This window comes from Podarcis cretensis, assembly GCF_951804945.1.
Source record: "Podarcis cretensis genome assembly, chromosome: 3".
In the NCBI taxonomy this organism is placed as follows: domain Eukaryota; kingdom Metazoa; phylum Chordata; class Lepidosauria; order Squamata; family Lacertidae; genus Podarcis; species Podarcis cretensis.
In genome coordinates, this window is record NC_137172.1 from 2,287,111 (window position 1) to 2,306,507 (window position 19,397).

The 19,397-nt window shown below is 50.6% G+C and overlaps 1 protein-coding gene across 4 annotated transcripts in view; it reads left to right on the forward strand.

Annotated features, from left to right (window-relative positions):
• Positions 1-19,095, forward strand: part of OTOF (otoferlin) — a 226,274-nt gene extending 207,179 nt beyond the window's left edge. For 2 of the 4 annotated variants that reach the window (XM_079968476.1, XM_079968477.1), the window contains 9 exons: positions 660-820; positions 2,633-2,775; positions 4,390-4,478; positions 7,446-7,544; positions 10,107-10,348; positions 11,214-11,392; positions 14,798-14,898; positions 15,168-15,373; positions 17,073-17,180. In XM_079968476.1, coding sequence (XP_079824602.1) covers positions 660-820; positions 2,633-2,775; positions 4,390-4,478; positions 7,446-7,544; positions 10,107-10,348; positions 11,214-11,392; positions 14,798-14,898; positions 15,168-15,348 — 1,195 coding nt within the window. In that variant the 3' untranslated portion in view covers positions 15,349-15,373; positions 17,073-17,180. Of the gene's footprint in view, positions 1-659; positions 821-2,632; positions 2,776-4,389; positions 4,479-7,445; positions 7,545-10,106; positions 10,349-11,213; positions 11,393-14,797; positions 14,899-15,167; positions 15,374-17,072 lie in introns of all 4 variants that reach the window. The other 2 variants (XM_079968475.1, XM_079968474.1) reach the window with 1 other exon arrangement.
• Positions 19,096-19,397: the final 302 nt, after the last annotated feature.

The window sequence follows — 19,397 nt, forward strand, 5'->3', positions numbered from 1 at the left end:
GAACCAGGCAGAGGGCCTTCTCAGTGGTGGCACCCACCCTGTGGAACGCCTTCCCACCAGATGTCAAAGAAAGCAACAACTACCAGACTTTTAGAAGACATCTGAAGGCAGTCCTATTTAAAAGGTAAAGGTACCTCTGCCCGTACTGGCCAGTCTTGACAGACTCTGGGGTTGTGCGCCCATCTCACTTAAGAGGCCAGGGGCCAGCGCTGTCCGGAGACACTTCCGGGTCACGTGGCCAGCGTGACATCGCTGCTCTGGCCAGAGCCAGAGCCAGAGCCAGAGCCGCACACGGAAACGCCGTTTACCTTCCCGCTGGTAAGCGGTCCCTATTTATCTACTTGCACCCGGAGGTGCTTTCGAACTGCTAGGTTGGCAGGCGCTGGGACCGAGCAGCGGGAGCGCACCCCGCCGCAGGGATTCGAACCGCCGACCTTTCGATCGGCAAGCCCTAGGCGCTGAGGCTTTAACCCACAGCGCCTTAACCTGTTCTTCAGGTTAAGAACAGTTTCAGGTTAAGAACGACCTCCAGAACAAATTAAGTTCTTAACCTGAAGTACCACTGTATAGAGCAGGGAGGGTCCTTGAGGAGTGGGCTGCAGGGATTGGGCTCCCCGAAGCCCTACCTTGAACTGACGAGAGTCAACTTTTGTCCCCAGCCATGGTTACAATATGTGGAGAGACCCTCAGAAGCCCACCCAGATCTTGTCCAAGTTATGCAAAGAGGGGAAGCTGGACGGGCCCCACTATGGCCCTGGCGGCAGAGTGAAAGTGACCAATCGGGTCTTCACGGGACCCACAGAAGTGGAAGACGAAAACGGTATGTTGGAAGCGAATCAGCCCAAGTCAGTTGCTTTGAAGTCAGAATGTACAGGATGGTGAGAGATGGGGACGGGGAGAGGATTTCCATTTAGCTCACAACGAAAGGCGGACCTGCCTAATTTGCACAATACCAGACTGGAAACATAGCTGGACTTCAAATTTTGCAGAATTCTGCAGTGCAGCCCTCCGAATTTTGCAATGCAATCATCGCCGTTTTGCAATGACGACGTCTAGCCAAGGAGTTTGTACAGAAAGGCACATACTGTGGCAAAGTGTCTATAGGAATGCACATTCTTCTGAAAATGCATTATTTTAGAAGAGATTGCATTGCAAAAATAAAAAAAGCTGCATACCAGCCAGAATTGCATGCAATGTGTGTATTGGGTGAAATTTGCACTAAAATGCAGGTGGATTTTTCAGGGGAAATCTCATACTGGAAATGTGGAGAACTGAAGATTGGAAAAATAAGAAGTGAAGAAAAACTGTAAGGGTTAGATTCATCTGTTCCTAAGATGATGCTAGACGGATCTTTAAACTTCCAGAGTGTGCTATAATCACATAGCCTAAGTCCTGCATTTGAGCACTGTGCACAGAATTCAGCATCCTGAGAACCTGTTATATTTCATTTTAAATGCAAGCCCCCAGCCCTTCAGAAAGTGAGCACGTGTCTGCATTCACTCAATAAATATTGGAAACAAAAGGGAAGGCCATTTGGTATTGTGAGTGTTGGGGCAGCTTTGGGAGTCCAGTTTAGCTTATTACCTTTCCAGGGGAGAGGCAGAAGCAAAATAAGCAGGTCAATGGACGATGCGAAAGGTCCAACTGTGTTGAAGGGAGTTGCACTAGAAGACCCTGCAATTCTATAACCTCAACAAGGAATTTGGCTCAACTTGAGTTTGCTTTGACCACAATGTTCCGCTGAAGCTCTGCCTAGAAAACCACTGACATCCCCAATTAGAATCATAGAACTGTAGAATTGGAAGGGACCCCAATGATCATCAATGGCAGACATTGGGGTTGCGGCGATCATCTCGCTTTATTGGCCGAGGGAGCTGGCATACAGATTCCGGGTCATGTGGCCAGCATGATTAAGCCGCTTCTGGCGAACCAGAGCAGCGCATGGAAACACCGTTTACCTTCCCGCCGGAGCGGTACCTATTTATCTACTTGCACTTTGAGGTGCTTTCGAACTGCTAGGTTGGCAGGAGCAGGGACTGAGCAACGGGAGCTCACCCCGTCGCAGGGAGTCGGACCACCAACCTTCTGATCGGCAAGCCCTAGACTCTGCGGTTTAGACCACAGCGCCACCTGCGTCTTAGTAGCATCTTAAGGTAAAGGTAAAGGGACCCCTGACCATTAGGTCCAGTCACAGACGACTCCGGTGTTGTGGCGCTCATCTCGCTTTACTGGCTGAGGGAGCCGGCGTACAGCTTCCGGGTCATGTGACTAGCATGACTAAGCCGCTTCTGGCGAACCAGAGCAGCACACAGGAACGCCGTTTACCTTCCCGCCGGAGCGGTACCTATTTATCAACTTGCACATTTGACATGCTTTCGAACTGCTAGGTGGGCAGGAGCAGGGACCGAGCAACGGGAGCTCACCCCGTCACGGGGATTCGAACCGCCGACCTTCTGTTCGGCAAGCCCTAGTCTCTGTGGTTTAGACCACAGCAAACCCAGGCTGATGGGGCGAGCCCTCTTGTTGGTCCCACAAGGGTGCCGCAAACAGCAGCAAATGTTTCTGCTCCTCTTTCGCCCTGCGGCACTTTTCTCTTTCTGCCTCATTGCCTCTGCGCTCTCTGCACCCGCAGGCCAGAAGAAGCAGACGGACGAACATCTAGCGCTGACTGTCTTGCACCACTGGGAGGAGATCCCACGCGTGGGCTGCAAACTGGTGCCTGAGCATGTGGAGACACGGCCCCTGCTGAACCCGGACAAGCCAGGCATTGAGCAGGTACCTGGCGCCACTTAAGGCTGCGCACTTGCTGGTGTGGAGGACTCGCGCTCCAACCATATATTTGCACGTCTCTAATGCCACTGACTCCGAGGGTTGTTGGGTTGTTGTTTTTATTTTGATTATATATATTGTGGTTTTTATGTTGATCTTTTTCTTAAAAAAATATATTTTTATTTATTGTTGACATCCACATCTCACACATCTTACATATACAAGAGATAGTAAAAAGAAGGAAAAAGAAGAAAGAAAAAATAGAAAAAGAACACATTTTTATAACTGTGAGCATAAACAACATTCTTTCTGTCTATACCTGAGGAAAATAATTAAAAAAGGAAAAAACTAGACAAACCTAAACCAAACAAACAAAACCATTCCATTTAAACCACTTCCTTCCTTTGTTCTAAGACCTCAAAAATTTTACTCTTTCTAAATTGTTGTGTCTAATGTAGATTACTTCTACCTTTATACTTTTTACACCATTTTTCTTTTTCTTTAAGCCTGCAAAACATCATTCATTACACACTGATGTGCTTACTCTAGAACAATGCTTTTTTCATATACTCTTTAGCACATCCCCATTCTTTTAATAATTTCTGGTCTGATTGTCCCCTTATGAATGCTGTGAGAATTGCCAGATTTATATATTCACAAAATCTAATTTGCCATTCTTTCATTGATGGGATTTTTCTCCCTTTCCAATTTTTGGCTATAAGCATCCTGGCAGCTGCCGTTGCATAAAGGAACACTTTCCTTTGATTGTCAGGAATAATCAATTGTTTTTATACCTGGTGTTAGCCGCCCTGAGCCCGGTCTTGGCTGGAGAGGGTGGGGTATAAATAAAACAACTTCTTCTTCTTCTTCTTCTTCTTCTTCTTCTTCTTCTTCTTCTTCTTCTTCTTCTTCTTCTCCATGTTTGGAAAGGGGGCGACTGCACCTTGGGTCTGCTCCAACATGAGAAAAGGTCGCATGACATGCACTGGGCGTCCCCAAACAGATTGGATCTGAGTGGGGCTCAGCGATTTGGGACTTGGGGGGATTTGTTGTTGTTGTTGTTTAGTCATTTAGTTGTGTCCAACTCTTCGTGACCCCCTGGACCAGAGCACGCCAGGCACTCCTGTCTTCCACTGCCTCCCACAGTTTGGTCAAACTCATGCTGGTAGCTTCGAGAACACTGTCCCACCATCTCGTCCTCTGTTGTCCCCTTGTGCCCTCCATCTTTCCCAACATCAGGGTCTTTTCCAGGGAGTCTTCTCTTCTCATGAGGTGGCCAAAGTCTTGGAGCCTCAGCTTCAGGATCTGTCCTTCCAGTGAGCACTTGGGGCTGATTTCCTTCAGAATGGAGAGGTTTGGTCTTCTTGCAGTCTATGGGACTCTCAAGAGTCTCCTCCAGCACCAGAATTCAAAAGCATCCATTCTTCGGCGATCAGCCTTCTTTATGGTCCAGCTCTCACTTCCATACATCACTGCTGGGAAAACCATAGTTTTAACTATACGGACCTTGGTTGGCAAGGTGATGTCTCTGCTTTTTAAGATGCTGTCTAGGTTTGTCATTGCTTTTCTCCCAAGAAGCAGGATTTAGGTGCCACTAACTGGCTCTCTCCACCATTGCAGGGACGACTGGAGTTGTGGGTGGACATGTTCCCCATGGACATGCCGGCACCAGGACCCGCCATTGACATCTCACCGAGGAAGCCAAAGAAGTAATGTTTTGCTCTGGGTCGGGGTTGGATCAGGGGCAGGGCTGGGCAAAATTGGGTTTTCAACATCGCGGTATATCACTAGCTAAACATGGTGGTATACCAATACATCACAATGTCTGGAATAAGGATGGAGCAGTGTGGGCTGGCTTCACGGTTCATCGTGATTTCTGCATAGCACACGAGATCACGATTCATGATATATCGCCAGGTCAAAAATTATGAAACCGGTATAATGGTCTTCAAACTGGTTTTGGACAAGATATCAATATATCACCCAGCCCTAGTGAAGAGGGCCCAGAGGAGATCCCGGCATCCATGAGGAAGGATGAGTGGGTGAATCAAGGGATGGATAGTTTAACAGGGCAAAGAGACTGAGAGTAAGGGAGAGAACGAATGAGACAATAAAAGAAAGAAGAGGCAATATAAATTATCTTTCCATTGATATATAATTTTATGCTATTACTCCCCAAAAATGTGGTGTTATGAGCCATCATTGCCAAAACAAGATGACACCTGATTGGCTCTCTAAACACTCCTTTTTCTGGTTATTTGGCTATAACCTTTGATAGAATACAGATAACTGAACAAACTTTGTTGCAGTACATTCTTCATTAGATTATCTTTCCATTGATATATAATTTTATGGCATTACGCCAAAAAGGAAGTGGTGTTATGAGCCATCAAACCCTGGAAATACACTTTCTCCAAGAGGTTTCCACAATTTTGGCCACTAGTGTAGGTCGTGTTTATATTTGGTTGTGTGGATGGTTAAAAGTCCGAAAAGTTAGATGGGACTTCATCTGAGCTTCTCCTGTGAGAGACACCTAAGGAGTTCAGCACTTTTGAGGGTTTGGGGTGGGAGAGAGGAATTCATTTTATTTGTGAAAGTCCTTATATGCAGAAAACATCTAAGCGGTGTACAACAGACACAAAATTCAGTGGTCTGGCTCCGTTTACGGCAGCTTCCTAATGGACTGGATTTGATTTATAGCTCGGGTGGATGTCACAATGCTATTTGACCATGTTGCTTCTTGTCCTGCCCCTGGTTGCCCAAAGCCGATTCAAATTCGAAGAGCATGCTCTCGTTTCTGTGGAGCTGAGTTTCGATGAATCTCCAGGGGGAGAGAAATCATGCAACTGTAGAACTGGAAGGGACCCCAAGGGTCATCCAGTCCACCCCCTGCAATGCAGAGAATTTCCCCTCCCCTCCCAGCCAAAAGCACCCGCAACAACCCAGCGGTGGAGGAAGCCACTCAGGTGCATGGGGTGGCGCGCCCAGGGATGGGGCGAGTTGCCCATAGGTGTGGGGCGCAACATGGGACCTCCAGAGTCTGCCTGCCTCCTCCCACTTAGCTGCCCTACAGCTGGGGGGGGGGAACCAATAGAAAAAAGACAGCCACCGAACTGAGGAATTGTACAAAACAAATGAAATACAGTGAAAATCCCTGAAACGAGAAGTAATCGACTAGAAATATTATCTTGTGGAAATCAATTAAATAATAAAAATAAAAAAGCTTAAGGAATTTTTTTTAGAAAAACCTAAAATAGAACAAAGCCTTAACAGGATGCCGGCTACAAACCTCGTTTCACTGAACTATTCAGTTTCCTCAGAAGGAAATAGAAAAATCATAAATTTTAACTGACCAAAATTCAAACGGGGGTAGAACCCCAAAAATTCTGGTGTATCCTAGCTCAACCTAGAGGAGCTTTGCTTTACCCAGGTCGAGGTAGGATTATATATTGGCAAAACCTACTGGTGTTTCGCAACTTTCTGACTAGTTGCAGGACCTTAGCCAAACCTAGCAGAGTAAACGCAGAATTTACAAAAGCAGTTGGCAACTTGGCTGCAGACAGGATGGACAAAGCAGGAACCAGGAACTTGTAGTTAGGTGTTTATTATATACAGTGGACTATTTACAGGAACAGAACACGGATCTTTGACTAGCTCTCTCATACGCGACTCACAACTCCTACACTGACACACTGAACCACTGAACTAACAGTTAGGTAAAGGTAAAGGGACCCCTGACCATTAGGTCCAGTCGTGGCCGACTCTGGGGTTGCGGCGCTCATCTCGCTTTATTGGCCGAGGGAGCCGGCGTACAGCTTCCGGGTCATGTGGCCAGCATGACTAAGCCGCTTCTGGCGGACCAGAGCAGCGCACGGAAATGCTGTTTACCTTCCCGCCGGAGCGGTACCTATTTATCTACTTGCACTTTGACATGCTTTTGAACTGCTAGGTTGGCAGGAGCAGGGACTGAGCAACGGGAGCTCACCCCGTCGTGGGGATTCGAACCAACGACCTTCTGATTGGCAAGTTCTAGGCTCTGTGGTTTAACCCACAGCGCCACCCGTGTCCCGAACTAACAGTTAGTAGGCCATTAATTATCACTCCCTTGAGAGAGCTTGACCAATCATGGAGCTGTCTCCATGCCTCTGTATCACCAGGCAGACTTACTCCTTCACATGAGCTTTTGGCTGTCTGCCAAACCTTAATTGACTCTGTGTGTGTAGCTGCACATATTCAGATTCCCAACATTGCAATTCTTATAATACTTAGGATTATAGGTATTTCATTTGTTTTGTGCAATTTCTACAGTTGGGGGGAGGCAGCTGGCGGACCATTTGGGCAGCGGGGAGCCTGTGCGCACCGAAGCCCAGGAGAGACATGTGACTCAGGTGCACTGCAGTCCTTGCGGTGAGTGCCACCCGGCATTTTGTCACCCCCCTCAGTGGTGATGCCCGGGGCGGCCCGCACCCACTGCACCCTGCTTTCTTTGCCCCTGTAACAACCATGGAGGAAAGTCAACAGGAACGACACGGTGGTCTCCTTTCCTCTGCTCAGACCTTCCTTGGAGAGCCTTAGGAGAGGAAGCGCAGTTCTTAGGGGGTGTCCGTGCCCACGTGATCCACCTCAACTCTCCTTCCCCACCGGCTCACCCCTTGTTCTCCCTTCCTCCCCGCCAGATACGAGCTTAGAGTGATAGTGTGGAACACAGATGAGGTAGTCCTGGAGGACGATGATTACTTCACTGGCGAGAAATCCAGTGACATTTTTGTCCGGGGGTACGTACGTGGGAAACCCAAAGCCGGCTACTCTCTCTATGTGCGTGAGCTTCTCATTTTGGTTTCGGTTCTGCCCCGCTCTGTAGCTCTCCCCGCAGAGGACGGGTGACCCTTTCTTAGGCGGCGCATCTCCTCCAAGTGGGCATCAGCTAACCGACACTTTGCTTCTCCTGTTCTGCCTCTTTTCTCCCCCTTTTCTGTCCTCTCTGTGTTGTTGTTGTTGTTGTTGTGCCACTGTCCGCTCTGCGCCATGGCTAGGTATGAGCTGCGGGCTATTATTTGGAACACCGATGAGGTGGTCCTGGAGGATGATGCTTTCATGACGGGAGAGAAGATGTCAGACATCTATGTCAGGGGGTAATTGACCGAGGCTCCGTGCACGACCCCTCCTGGGGGGCGCAGGGCTGCTCAGGGAGGGGGGAACGCATGGGAGACTCACCGCAAATCCTTTGCTCGCCCGCTGTCGGATGCGCTGCAAATTCATAGCTTATGGCAATCCATCGGCAGAGCCCATGGGGAACTGGTTCCAGGGGTTAATAATAATAATAATAATAATAATAATAATAATAATAATAATTTCTTGTACCCTGCCCATTTGACTGGGATGCCCCGGCCGCTTTGGGCAGCTTCCAACATAACAGAGCACAGCAAAACATCAGACATTAAAAACTTCCCAATACAGGACTGCCTTTCAGAAGGTGTGCATCTGTTTGACATCTGATGGGAGGGCGTTCCACAGGGCGGGCACCACTGCCAAGAAAGCCCTCTGCCTGGTTCTCTATAACCTCACTTCTTGCAGCGAGGGAACCACCAGAAGACCCTCGGAGCTGGACCTCAGTGTCCGGACTGGACGATGGGGGTGGAGACGCTCCTTCAGGTATACTGGACCAAGGCCATTTAGGGCTTTAAAGGTCAGCACCAACACTTTGAATTGTGCCCGGAAACGTCTCGGGAGCCAATGTAGATCTAAGAGACAGGTCACTTTGCAGAGACCTGACCACAGGAGGGGAGGGCAGGTTGTTAAGCCAGCTTCACACCCCAAGAGCTAGCGCCCCAGAGGGGCTACTACCTTCACCTTGCCCCAGATCTGATGCAGCCCTGCCGATCCACCCAGCCTGAGCTATGCATTTGCCTGGGAGCAGGGCTGGGTGGTCACCCATAAGGGGCCTGAGAAAATACGAGCGTCCAAGCAGGTAAGGGGCTGAGGGTCAAGGGGTTTCCTTCTCCCTTCTCTGAATGAGGAATGCCGCTGTCCTGCTGCCTTTTTGCATGCTCTTGTTCCAGGTGTGCCAACGCCTTGTGTGTGTGTGTGCTTGGCTGTCTCCTTTTTGCAAGGGTGCAGCTGGGAAGGTGTTTTTTTGTTGTTTTTTGCAGATATGGTGGTGTTTTTGCTGTGGGGACAGCTTGCTTTGTTCCCTCTTGCATGTGTCAGAGGGGGGTACATTTTAGGCCAGTGGTTTCCAGACTTTTGGAAGGGCCCTCTCCCTTGGTTCCCTAAACTCATCCCCAGTGCCCACAAAAGGTGTGATCCTACTGTACTTAAAACAGCATCTCCTCCATGTAGGGGTCCCAGGCAGGGATAATAATCTTATTATTTATATGGCGCCCATCTGGCTGGGTTTCCTCAGCCACTCTGGGCGGCTTCCAACAAAAGATTAAAAACACATTAAAACATCAGTCATTAAAAACTTCCCTAAACAGGGCTGCCTTCAGATGTCTTCTAAAAGTCAGATAGTTGTTTATTTCCTTGACATCAGAATGGAGGGTGTTCCACAGGGCAGGCTCTATCACCAAGAAGGCCCTCTGCCTGGTTCCCTGTAGCCCAGCAGTTCTCAACCTGTGGGTCCCCAGATGTTGTTGGACTACAACTCCCATCATCCCTGACCACTGGCCATGCTGGCTAGGAATGATGGGAGTTGTAGTCCAACAACATCTGGGGACCCACAGGTTGAGAAACACTGCTGTAGCCTCACTTCTTGCAGGGAGGGAACCACCAGAAGGCCCTCGGCGCTGGACCTCAGTGTCCGAGCTGAACGACTACAACTCCCAGCATCCCTGACCACAGGTCCTGCTAGCTAGGGATCTGGTGGCAGGGCATTCCACAGGGCAGGCGCTACCACCAAGAAGGCCCTCTGCCTGGTTCCCTGTATCCCAGCGGTTCTCAACCTGTGGGTCCCCAGATGTTGTTGGACTACAACTCCCATCATCCCTGACCACAGGTCATGCTGGCTAGGGATGATGGGAGATGTAGTCCAACAACGCCTGGGGACCTAAGATCGAAGGCTAACCTAAGGTGTGCAATGTCCCAGCCCAACAGAATATCCAAAACACAGGAAGGCATCAAACGGACCATGGGGGTACCGGCACAGTCTCTCCAATGTAGCAACACTCTGCACCCCCTTATGACGCCCCTTTGCTAGCAAGCCCCCCTCCAGTCTGCCGCGGCCCTCCAGCACCGACTTTTCCTGGTCCCGCATGAGCACAACTGTTGTTCGAAATCCCCGTCCTTCAAAATCCCCTCCCGGCTGACTGCCACCCGTCCCCTCTCTTTCCCCCGTGCAGGTGGCTGAAGGGTCAACAAGAAGACAAGCAAGACACGGACGTCCACTACCACTCGCTGACCGGCGAGGGGAACTTCAACTGGCGCTACATCTTTCCTTTCGACTACCTTGCGGCTGAGGAGAAGATTGTTATCTCGAAGAAAGAGTCCATGTTCTCCTGGGACGAGACCGAGTACAAGATTCCGGCCCGACTCACGCTGCAAGTGTGGGATGCCGACCACTTTTCTGCCGATGACTTCCTCGGTCAGTGACAGAGACCAGGAGGGTATTTGCTCGAGGGTCAGCATGGGGGATAGGGACGCAGGTGGCGCTGTGGGTTAAACCACAGAGCCTAGGGCTTGCCGATCGGCAGGTTGGCTGTTCGAATCCCCACAACGGGGTGAGCTCCCCATTGCTCAGTCCCTGCTCCTGCCAACCTAGCAGTTCGAAAGCACGTCAAAGTGCGAGTAGATAAATAGGTACCACTCCAGCGGGAAGGTCAACGGCATTTCCGTGCGCTGCTCTGGTTCGCCAGAAGCGGCTTAGTCATGCTGGCCACATGACCTGGACGCTGTACGCCGGCTCCCTCGGCCAATAAAGCGAGGAGGGTGAGGGACAGTGGAGGGAAGTCACAAGGGTGTTTTAATGTCTAATTTAGTGTGGTAAGGTAATATGAATTTTGTTTTGTGTATATGTGTTTTTTGTAAATAAAATTTTCTAATAAAAAGACAAGAAAATAGCATAATAAATTTGCGGTGATATCTACAAAATATGGTTCATTATTAGTGGTCAATGTAAAAGTTCTTGGCTTGTGAACTGGTTTAAACCTAAACAAAAACAAAGGGGAAACGGGACAGAACCATTAACCGGTATCATTCAACATCGCGTGGCTAAAGGCCTAATCCGGAGCCCTTGTGTTTGTGCTTAGACTGAGTATGAATTTCCCCCTTATGTTACTGATGAACCAATATAAAGTGTTGATATATAGATGAATGTGGGAGCGGGGTTCAAAGTGAAGATAACAGTTTATGTTTAAATTTCAATTTCGATCAAATCCTGATGGTATATAATAATAATAATAATAATAATAATAATAATAATAATAATAATAATATTCTTCCTTTCCCAGGAGGCATTGAGCTTGACCTGAACCGCTTCCCACGTGGCGCTAAGACTGCCAAGCAGTGCAGCATGGAACTGGGGACGGGGGAGATTGAGGTGCCCATGGTCTCTATCTTCAAACAGAAGAGGGTGAAGGGCTGGTGGCCCTTCTTGGCACGAGACGAGAACGACGAAATGGAGATGACGGTAATGGGGCTGTGGGGAGAGGGCTGCCATCTTGGCTTAGAGGGGAGGCCGGGTCGGGGAGGGCGGGGAAAGGCACCCCCAGATCTGAAGGAGCCCAGAAGAAAGGGGTGGAGCAGTAGGTCAAGAGTCAGCGAAAAACCTGGGTATGGGGTGGACAGAGGAGCTGGGTGGCTTAGAATCATAGTATTGTAGAGTTTGAAGGGGACCTCAAGGGTCTTCTAGTCCAACCCAACCCAACCAACGTTGCTAAGTTATCCCTAGCATGGCCATCCAACCACTGTTTTAAAATCTCCAGTGATGGAGAAGGCTTCATCAGATATGGGTTGGTGGTCTATGGTTCTGCTTTGAAGGTTGGTTTCTTCTGACTCTGGGTGTGATGTGCAGAGGTGGAGCGAGGGCTGCCAGGACTTTTCCCAACATCATGCCATCCTCTTTGGTTCCTGCACATATAATAATAATAATAAATAATAATAATAATAATAGTTATTATTATTATTATTTATACCCCGCTCATCTGGCTGGGTTTCCCCAGCCACTCTGTGCGGCTTCCAACAAAGTATTAAAATACAGTACTCTGTTAAACATTAAAAGCTTCCCTAAATAGGGCTGCCTTCAAATGTCTTCTAAAAGTCTGGTAGTTGTTGCTTTCTTTGACATCTGGTGGCAGGGCGTTCCACAGGGTGGGTGCCACCACCAAGAAGGCCCTCTGCCTGGTTCCCTGTAACTTGGCTTCTCGCAGTGAGGGAACCGCCAGAAGGCCCTCAGAGCTGAACCTCAGTGTCCGGGCAGAACAATGGGGGTGCCGATGCTCCTTCAGGTATACTGGACCGAGGCCGTTTAGGGCTTTCAAGGTCAGCACCAACACTTTAAATTGTGCCTGGAAATGTACTGGGAGCTAAGGTAGGTCTTACAACTCTGGTGTTATGTGGTCTCGGCGGCCGCTCCCAGTCACCAGTCTAGCTGCCGCATTCTGGATTAGTTGTAGTTTCCAGGTCACCTTCAAAGGTAGCCCCACGTAGAGCGCATGGCAGTAGTCCAAGCGGGAGATAACCAGAGCACGCACCACTCTGGCGAGACAGTCTGTGGGCAGGGAGGGTCTCATCCTGCATACCAGATGGAGCTGGCAGACAGCTGCCCTGGACACAGAATGGACCTGCGCCTCCATGGACAGCTGTGAGTCCAAAATGACTCCCAGGCTGCACACCTGGTGCTTCAGGGGCACAGATACTCCATTCAGGACCAGGGAATCCTCCACACCAGCCCGCCTCCTGTCCCCCCAAAATAGTACTTATGTCTTGTCAGGATTCAACCCCAATCTGTAACTGGCTGACTGACCAAACCCAAAGGGTGCTCTTCAATGGTTCCTCTTCATCCTGGAGAAGAGTGACTAGTGGGGTGCCACAGGGTTCTGTCTTGGGCCCGGTCTTATTCAACATCTTTATCAACGACTTGGATGATGGACTCAAGGGCATCCTGATCAAATTTGCAGATGACCCCAAACTGGGAGGGGTGGCTAACACCCCAGAGGACAGGATCACACTTCAAAACGACCTTGACACATTAGAGAACTGGGCCAAAACAAACAAGATGAATTTTAACAGGGAGAAATGTAAAGTATTGCACTTGGGCAAAAAAAATGAGAGGCACAAATACAAGATGGGTGACACCTGGCTTGAGAGCAGTACATGTGAAAAGGATCTAGGAGTCTTGGTTGACCACAAACTTGACATGAGCCAACATTGTGATGCGGCAGCTAAAAAAGCCAATGCAATTCTGGGCTGCATCAATAGTATAGCATCTAGATCAAGGGAAGTAATAGTGCCACTGTATTCTGCTCTGGTCAGACCTCACCTGGAGTACTGTGTCCAGTTCTGGGCACCACAGTTCAAGAAGGACACTGACAAACTGGAACGTGTCCAGAGGAGGGCAACCAAAATGGTCAAAGGCCTGGAAACGATGCCTTATGAGGAATGGCTAAGGGAGCTGGGCATGTTTAGCTTGGAGAAGAGGAGGTTAAGGGGTGATATGATAGCCATGTTCAAATATATAAAAGGATGTCACATAGAGGAGGGAGAAAGGTTGTTTTCTGCTGCTCCAGAGAAGTGGACACGGAGCAATGGATCCAAATTCCAAGAAAGAAGATTCCACCTAAACATTAGGAAGAACTTCCTGACAGTAAGAGCTGTTTGACAGTGGAATTTGCTGCCAAGGAGTGTGGTGGAGTCTCCTTCTTTGGAGGTCTTTAAGCAGAGGCTTGACAACCATATGTCAGGAGTGCTCTGATGGTGTTTCCTGCTTGGAGGCGGTTGGACTCGATGGCCCTTGTGGTCTCTTCCAACTCTATAATTCTATGATTCTATGATTCTGTTAGCCGCCATCCATCCTCCAACCGCCTCCAGACACTCACACAGGACCTTCATCTGCCTGCCTGCCTTGATTGATGCCCATTGAAAGCACAGGCTTCCATGGCACCTCCTGCCTCTATGGCAAATCCTGCAGTGATCAGAATGTAAGAAGAGGCTGTAGGATCAGGCCAATGGCTCACTTAGTCTAGCTTCCTCTTCTCACAGTGGCCAACCAGATCCCCCCAAGGGAAACCTGCAAGGATGACCCCGGTCACAAGAGCAACTCTCCCCTCCTGCAGTTTCCAGCAGCTGGAGTTCAGAAGAACTGCTGCTTCCAGCTGTGGAAGCAGATCATAGTCATCCTGGCTAGTAGCCATTGATAGCTCTCTCCTCTATGAATCTAATCTTCTAAAGCCAACCAAGATGGCGGGCATCACTGCCTCCTGCAGGAAGGAGTTCCATAGTTCAGATATAACAACAACAACAACAACAAATTTTATTTATACCCCACCCTCCCCGGCCAGAGCCAGGCTCAGGGCGGATAACACCAATAAAATCACAGTAAAAACATATTGGGAGAGAGGGGGAACCAATTTAAAACAAAGGTTAATTTAAAATGCATTCTCATTTTAAAAGTAGCTGATAAATCAAGACCATAAGGGATGGGAAACAGAAGGGTCCGACTGAGTCCAATTCAAAGGCCAGGCAGAACAGCTCTGTTTTGCAGGCCCTGCGGAAAGGTGTCAAGTCCCACAGGGCCCTGGTCTCTTGTCACAGAGCGTTCCACCAAGTCTGGGCCAGTACTGAAAAGGCCCTGGCTCTAGTTGAGACCAATCTAACCACCTTGTGACTTGGGACCTCCAAAGTGTTGTCATTTGTGGACCTTAAGGTTCTCCACGGGGCATACCAGGAGAGGCGGTCCCGTAGGTACGAGGGTCCTAGGCCGCATGTGTTATGTGATGAAGTCCTTTCTTTTATCCATCCTGAATCTTCCAGCATTCAGCTTCAATGGATGTCCGTGAGTCTGAAACTCACCTCTAGCCTCCTTCCCCCCCAACAGGGAAAAGTGGAGGCTGAGCTTCACCTTCTGACGGCCGAGGAAGCCGAGAAAAGTCCGGCCGGGCTGGCTCGTAACGAGCCCGACCCATTGGAGAAACCCAAGTGAGTGGCGAGAGGGGAGGAAGAGGGATGGTGGGAGCGGAGGTCCCCAAGCAGGATGGAAGCGTAACAGGGGAGGTCCGAAGGCTGCACAACCACACATGGAACAACAGTGGCCACTGGCCATCTTGGGTGGGACACACTACCACGTTGATCTGCCTTTCCTGTTCTTTCCCTCCTTCGTTGACTCCGTTCATCTCTCCCTGTCTCTCTCCCCCCTGTGTCCTCGGTCTCTCTCCTCCTCCTCGCCCCACCTTGCCCTCCTGCCCCAGCCGCCCAGATACCAGCTTCATTTGGTTCCTGAACCCTCTCAAGTCCATCCGCTACTTTATCTGGCACACGTACCGCTGGCTTCTGCTGAAAATCCTCCTTCTCGTTCTCTTGCTCCTTATGGTCGGACTCTTCTTGTACTCCATGCCTGGCTACATGGTCAAGAAGCTGCTCGGGGCCTGAAAGGGTCTGCCCCTCTTTCCTCAGGGTACCTTCATTTTTTTCCACCCAATGCCCACCCCGGGGGCCGCTTCGGGAAACATGGGCAGGGTGGGGAGGGACGGATAAGAGACTTAGGAGGTATAGGTAAAGGGACCCCTGACCATTAGGTCCAGTCTTGACCGACTCTGGGGTTGTTGCGCTCATCTCGCTTTACTGGCCGAGGGAGCCGGCGTACAGCTACCGGGTCATGTGGCCAGCAAGACTAAGCCACTTCTGGTGAACCAGAGCAGCGCACAGAAACGCCATTTACCTTCTCACCAGAGCGGTACCTATTTATCTACTTGCACTTTGACGTGCTTTCGAACTGCTAGGTTGGCAGGAGCAGGGACCGAGCAACGGGAGCTCACCCCGTCGTGGGGATTCGAACCGCCGACCTTCTGATTGGCAAGTCCTAGGCTCTGTGGTTTAACCCACAGCACCACCCATGTCCCAGAAGTAGGAGAGTCCCCCTCAAAAAACCTTTAGAAGGTGGGAGAGGAGGAGGGACAGGTGAGAAGACACCTGGTTTCCCAGGTTAGACTCCTTGCTCCTTAACCCCAGGTGTGTGAGGGGTTGATGTACTCGGAGACGCCCTACTCTGTCCAACATGACTGTGCTTGAACGTTGGCCCTGTGGCTGAGCTGCGGTTTCAGCAAAGTATCCTAGGAAATAATGAGCAGAGATGATCAGCCAGAGAGCAGCTGGTGTGCCGGAGGGCAGCCATCTCTGCCCACCCAAACCACTTGACCCGCACGCTCCTTCCCAAGAACTGCATCCCAGAATCCCTGACGACCTCACCTGGGTTGCCACCTGGGTTGCCAGGCCTTGCAAGGGAGGGAGGGTTTGCTGGTGTTCCCGAGCCAGATGCAAACAGCTGGGGCCCCAATTGTTGACAGCTGTGTATGGTGACCCACCAGTGAGACGAGAGTTGTCAAGGGCCCGGCGGGTCCTTGCATTTGCTTCCTGAAACGTTGCTGCCGTCCAGCCCCTGCTTAAGTTGCTGGTGTCATCGGGCCAGCAATGCAAGTGGGAAGGTGGCCAAGTCTTGTGCGGTGGCAGGGTCTGAGGCGTGACCTGAGGAAGCCATCTCCCCACTGCCCCAAGGAAACTGTCGCCCTTGCTAAGCGTGTGTCAGGGACTGGCTGGGCAAAGAGGAGTGGTGAGAGGTGCCAGCTGGGAAATCCCCCAAGGGAATCCCCAGAGGTGGAAGGCTCAGAGCCAGGGGGTTGGTGGTGGGACACCGAGAACAGCTCAGAGGGGGGAGATTGGGAGGAGGGGCTGGATGCTGATGTGGCAACAGGGTTTAGTGAGCAGGGAGAGTTGGCGACAGGAGCAGTTCAGACTCTGAGGCTGAAGCAGAGGAGGGGGGTGGGGTCCAAGAGGCTGCTGGAGAATCTAGGGAGTCTCTCTGGCTGCGACAAACTCCCCTCCTCCCTGAATGAGCAGAATAACGAGGCCAGAGGTGCGCAGATGCAGTTTGGGACTGCTGGGGAAACATCTGGCAGAGGTGGAGACTTAGAGAGGGTGGAAGGCAAGGACCTTCAGTCCTGGAAGCTGCTCCTTAGGGGAGGGTTACTGAGTTGCCTGCTGTTTCCTTGAACAAAGAATGAGCTTCACTGTCAATGAAGCCCTGCGTGTTTTGTGCTGACGTGCGTATGACTCCAGCCCTGGACATTTTCTGCCCCCCACCCTCTCTCTCCTCACAGTCGTCCGGATACATCCTTCATCTGGTTCCTGAACCCGCTCAAGTCCATACGGTACCTCATCTGCACCCGCTACAAGTGGCTCATCATCAAGATCGTCTTGGCCCTGCTGCTGATCATCATGGTGGCCCTTTTCCTCTACTCCATGCCCGGCTACATGGTCAAAAAGCTCCTCGGAGCATGAGGAGGAAGCCGCCTACACCCTGGGCCCCCCACTTTCTGAGCCTGCCGTTCTTGGTCATCGCCGGCTCTTGTTTGTGTTTTTTTGTGACTTCCTTGTGTTTCCTCTTGGGAAATATGTGGGTGGGATGGGGGCAGCAGGAGCTTGGAATTTGCTCCACAGTGTTGGGGAAGGGGGAGAAAGGAGTCTTCTTTAAACCCCCCAGACATGAGCGCTATATCCTCAGCAATTCTTCTCGGCCTCTCCAGCCTAAGGCTTTGGAGCTGGAGAGCCTCGCAGTCCAAGGATTCCTCTCTCGCACCCGTCTTGCCTCAAATGGAGCATCCTCCACAAATGAACCCATGAGGTGGTGGAACCACCCAGTCTCTGCTCTGTGTGGATTTGACATGTTCGCCTGTCTCTCCCTCCTTTTCTGTTGTTTTTACCTCCGCAGCAAAACTCCGCACGAGGCTCTGGGAATGCTAGAGCCTTCTCCTTGCGCTAGGTGTGACGTGATCCACTGAGATTCTGGCGCCCCTGGTTGGCACCCGATGCTGTCCTTTTCTTTATTGAGGCTACCCCCTGGTCCACCACAGATGGGCACAGCTTCCTGCTGGTTCCCAGCCCGGTAGGGAGAATTGAGGCATTTGCTGTGCTGGAGCAATGCCTACCCACATTTTCCGAGGGTGAGCACAAATCAGGAGATTAGTCCATCAGCTGCAGATGCTGAAAGAATATGGGGGTATCTCCCCCAGGTGGGAGCAAGTGTAGCAGCCGACAGTGCAATGGTACATGTGTATCTGCTCAGAAGCAAGTCCCATTGAGCTCTCTGGGGTTTGCTCGCCGATCAGTGGGCTGAGGATTGCAACATATAAAAGACTGCGCTGCAAATCCACCAATCCCCAAGCCGTGAGTTCCCAATTTAGGCAGTCCGCTTTGCCGGCCCCCTCTGCAGTTTGAGGATAACAATACTGACCCCTCGTACCGGGCTCTCATGTAGATTTCACCAAGATAAGCTCGAAAAGCACTAGATAAATATGACCATTATTCATTGGATGATAAGCACAGACAGCTCTTGCTCGGTCCTGGGCTCTTCAAGAATATCCCGTAAGCTTGACAGGGATGGTGCTTGGACACACACAGACACATGTGAGCACAGCAATAACATGTGGAGATGGGAGAGAGACTCCAGTCTCCAGATTTTCTAGTCCCTCAGCCCTTTGATGGGCTGGCTATGATCTTCAGCCAAGATCCCTAGCCACTTGAACCCTGGTTGGGGCAGGGAGAAGGAAACAGGCTCGACAAGCGTTTCTGATGACAGAGTCCAAAGCAGCCTTTCGTGGCTGGTGACTCAACGGGAAGGTAAGGGACAACCTGCTTCCCAGATCAAGACACCCCAATCCCTAGTAACTGAAATATTCATGCCTCCTCTTTCCTTGGTCGGTGGAGGGTTCCAGTAAGCGGTTTTTATTCTGATATAAGGGATACGCAGCACATTCTTCAGGGTTGAGACGGTATACGGAGAAGGCACGTCCCTTTGAAACAAGAGATTGTTGTTGAAAGCCTTCAAGTAGGGCAATGAGGTTTAAGGATGCAGCTTGCTTCTTAAAGCGAATCCACTGATTGAGACAGACAAAGCTAGGAAGACCAATGGGGTGGGTGGACCGGGTGACACATGGCCGGTACAGCATTGCCGTCGCCCAGCATGTTTGGGCACCTCCATGAGACCCATAGGTTTTTGAAGGGCTTTTTGAAGGACTCCTATCCTGGCCCGGTCTCTAATCCATCTTCTGCAAAGTCTGCAGGGAGCGCAGACTTAAAAAGCACAGCAGTCACACAAAGTGTTGGGCCCAGCGGCTTGATGCAATGCAATCCTATCCGTCCCTCTTAAACGTGACTCTTAGGCTGCCCTTCCTGCTCCTCTCTCTCTCCGCACTCGAGAGGCAAGCTGGGAGGGTGGTCTGAAGATCGTCTAAGCACATCACTGACTCCAAATCCCACATCACCAAAAAGCAGCCGCCGGGCAGCCGTGGGTGATTTTTGGGCGAGCCATCAACCCTTAGCACCCACTAGGTACAGATAACGGCTAACGTGTGGGCAAGGCTAGCGCACCAGGCTGTCACAAGGGAACCATAGCAGCCATGGGGCTTGTGCAGTGGTGTGGAGTG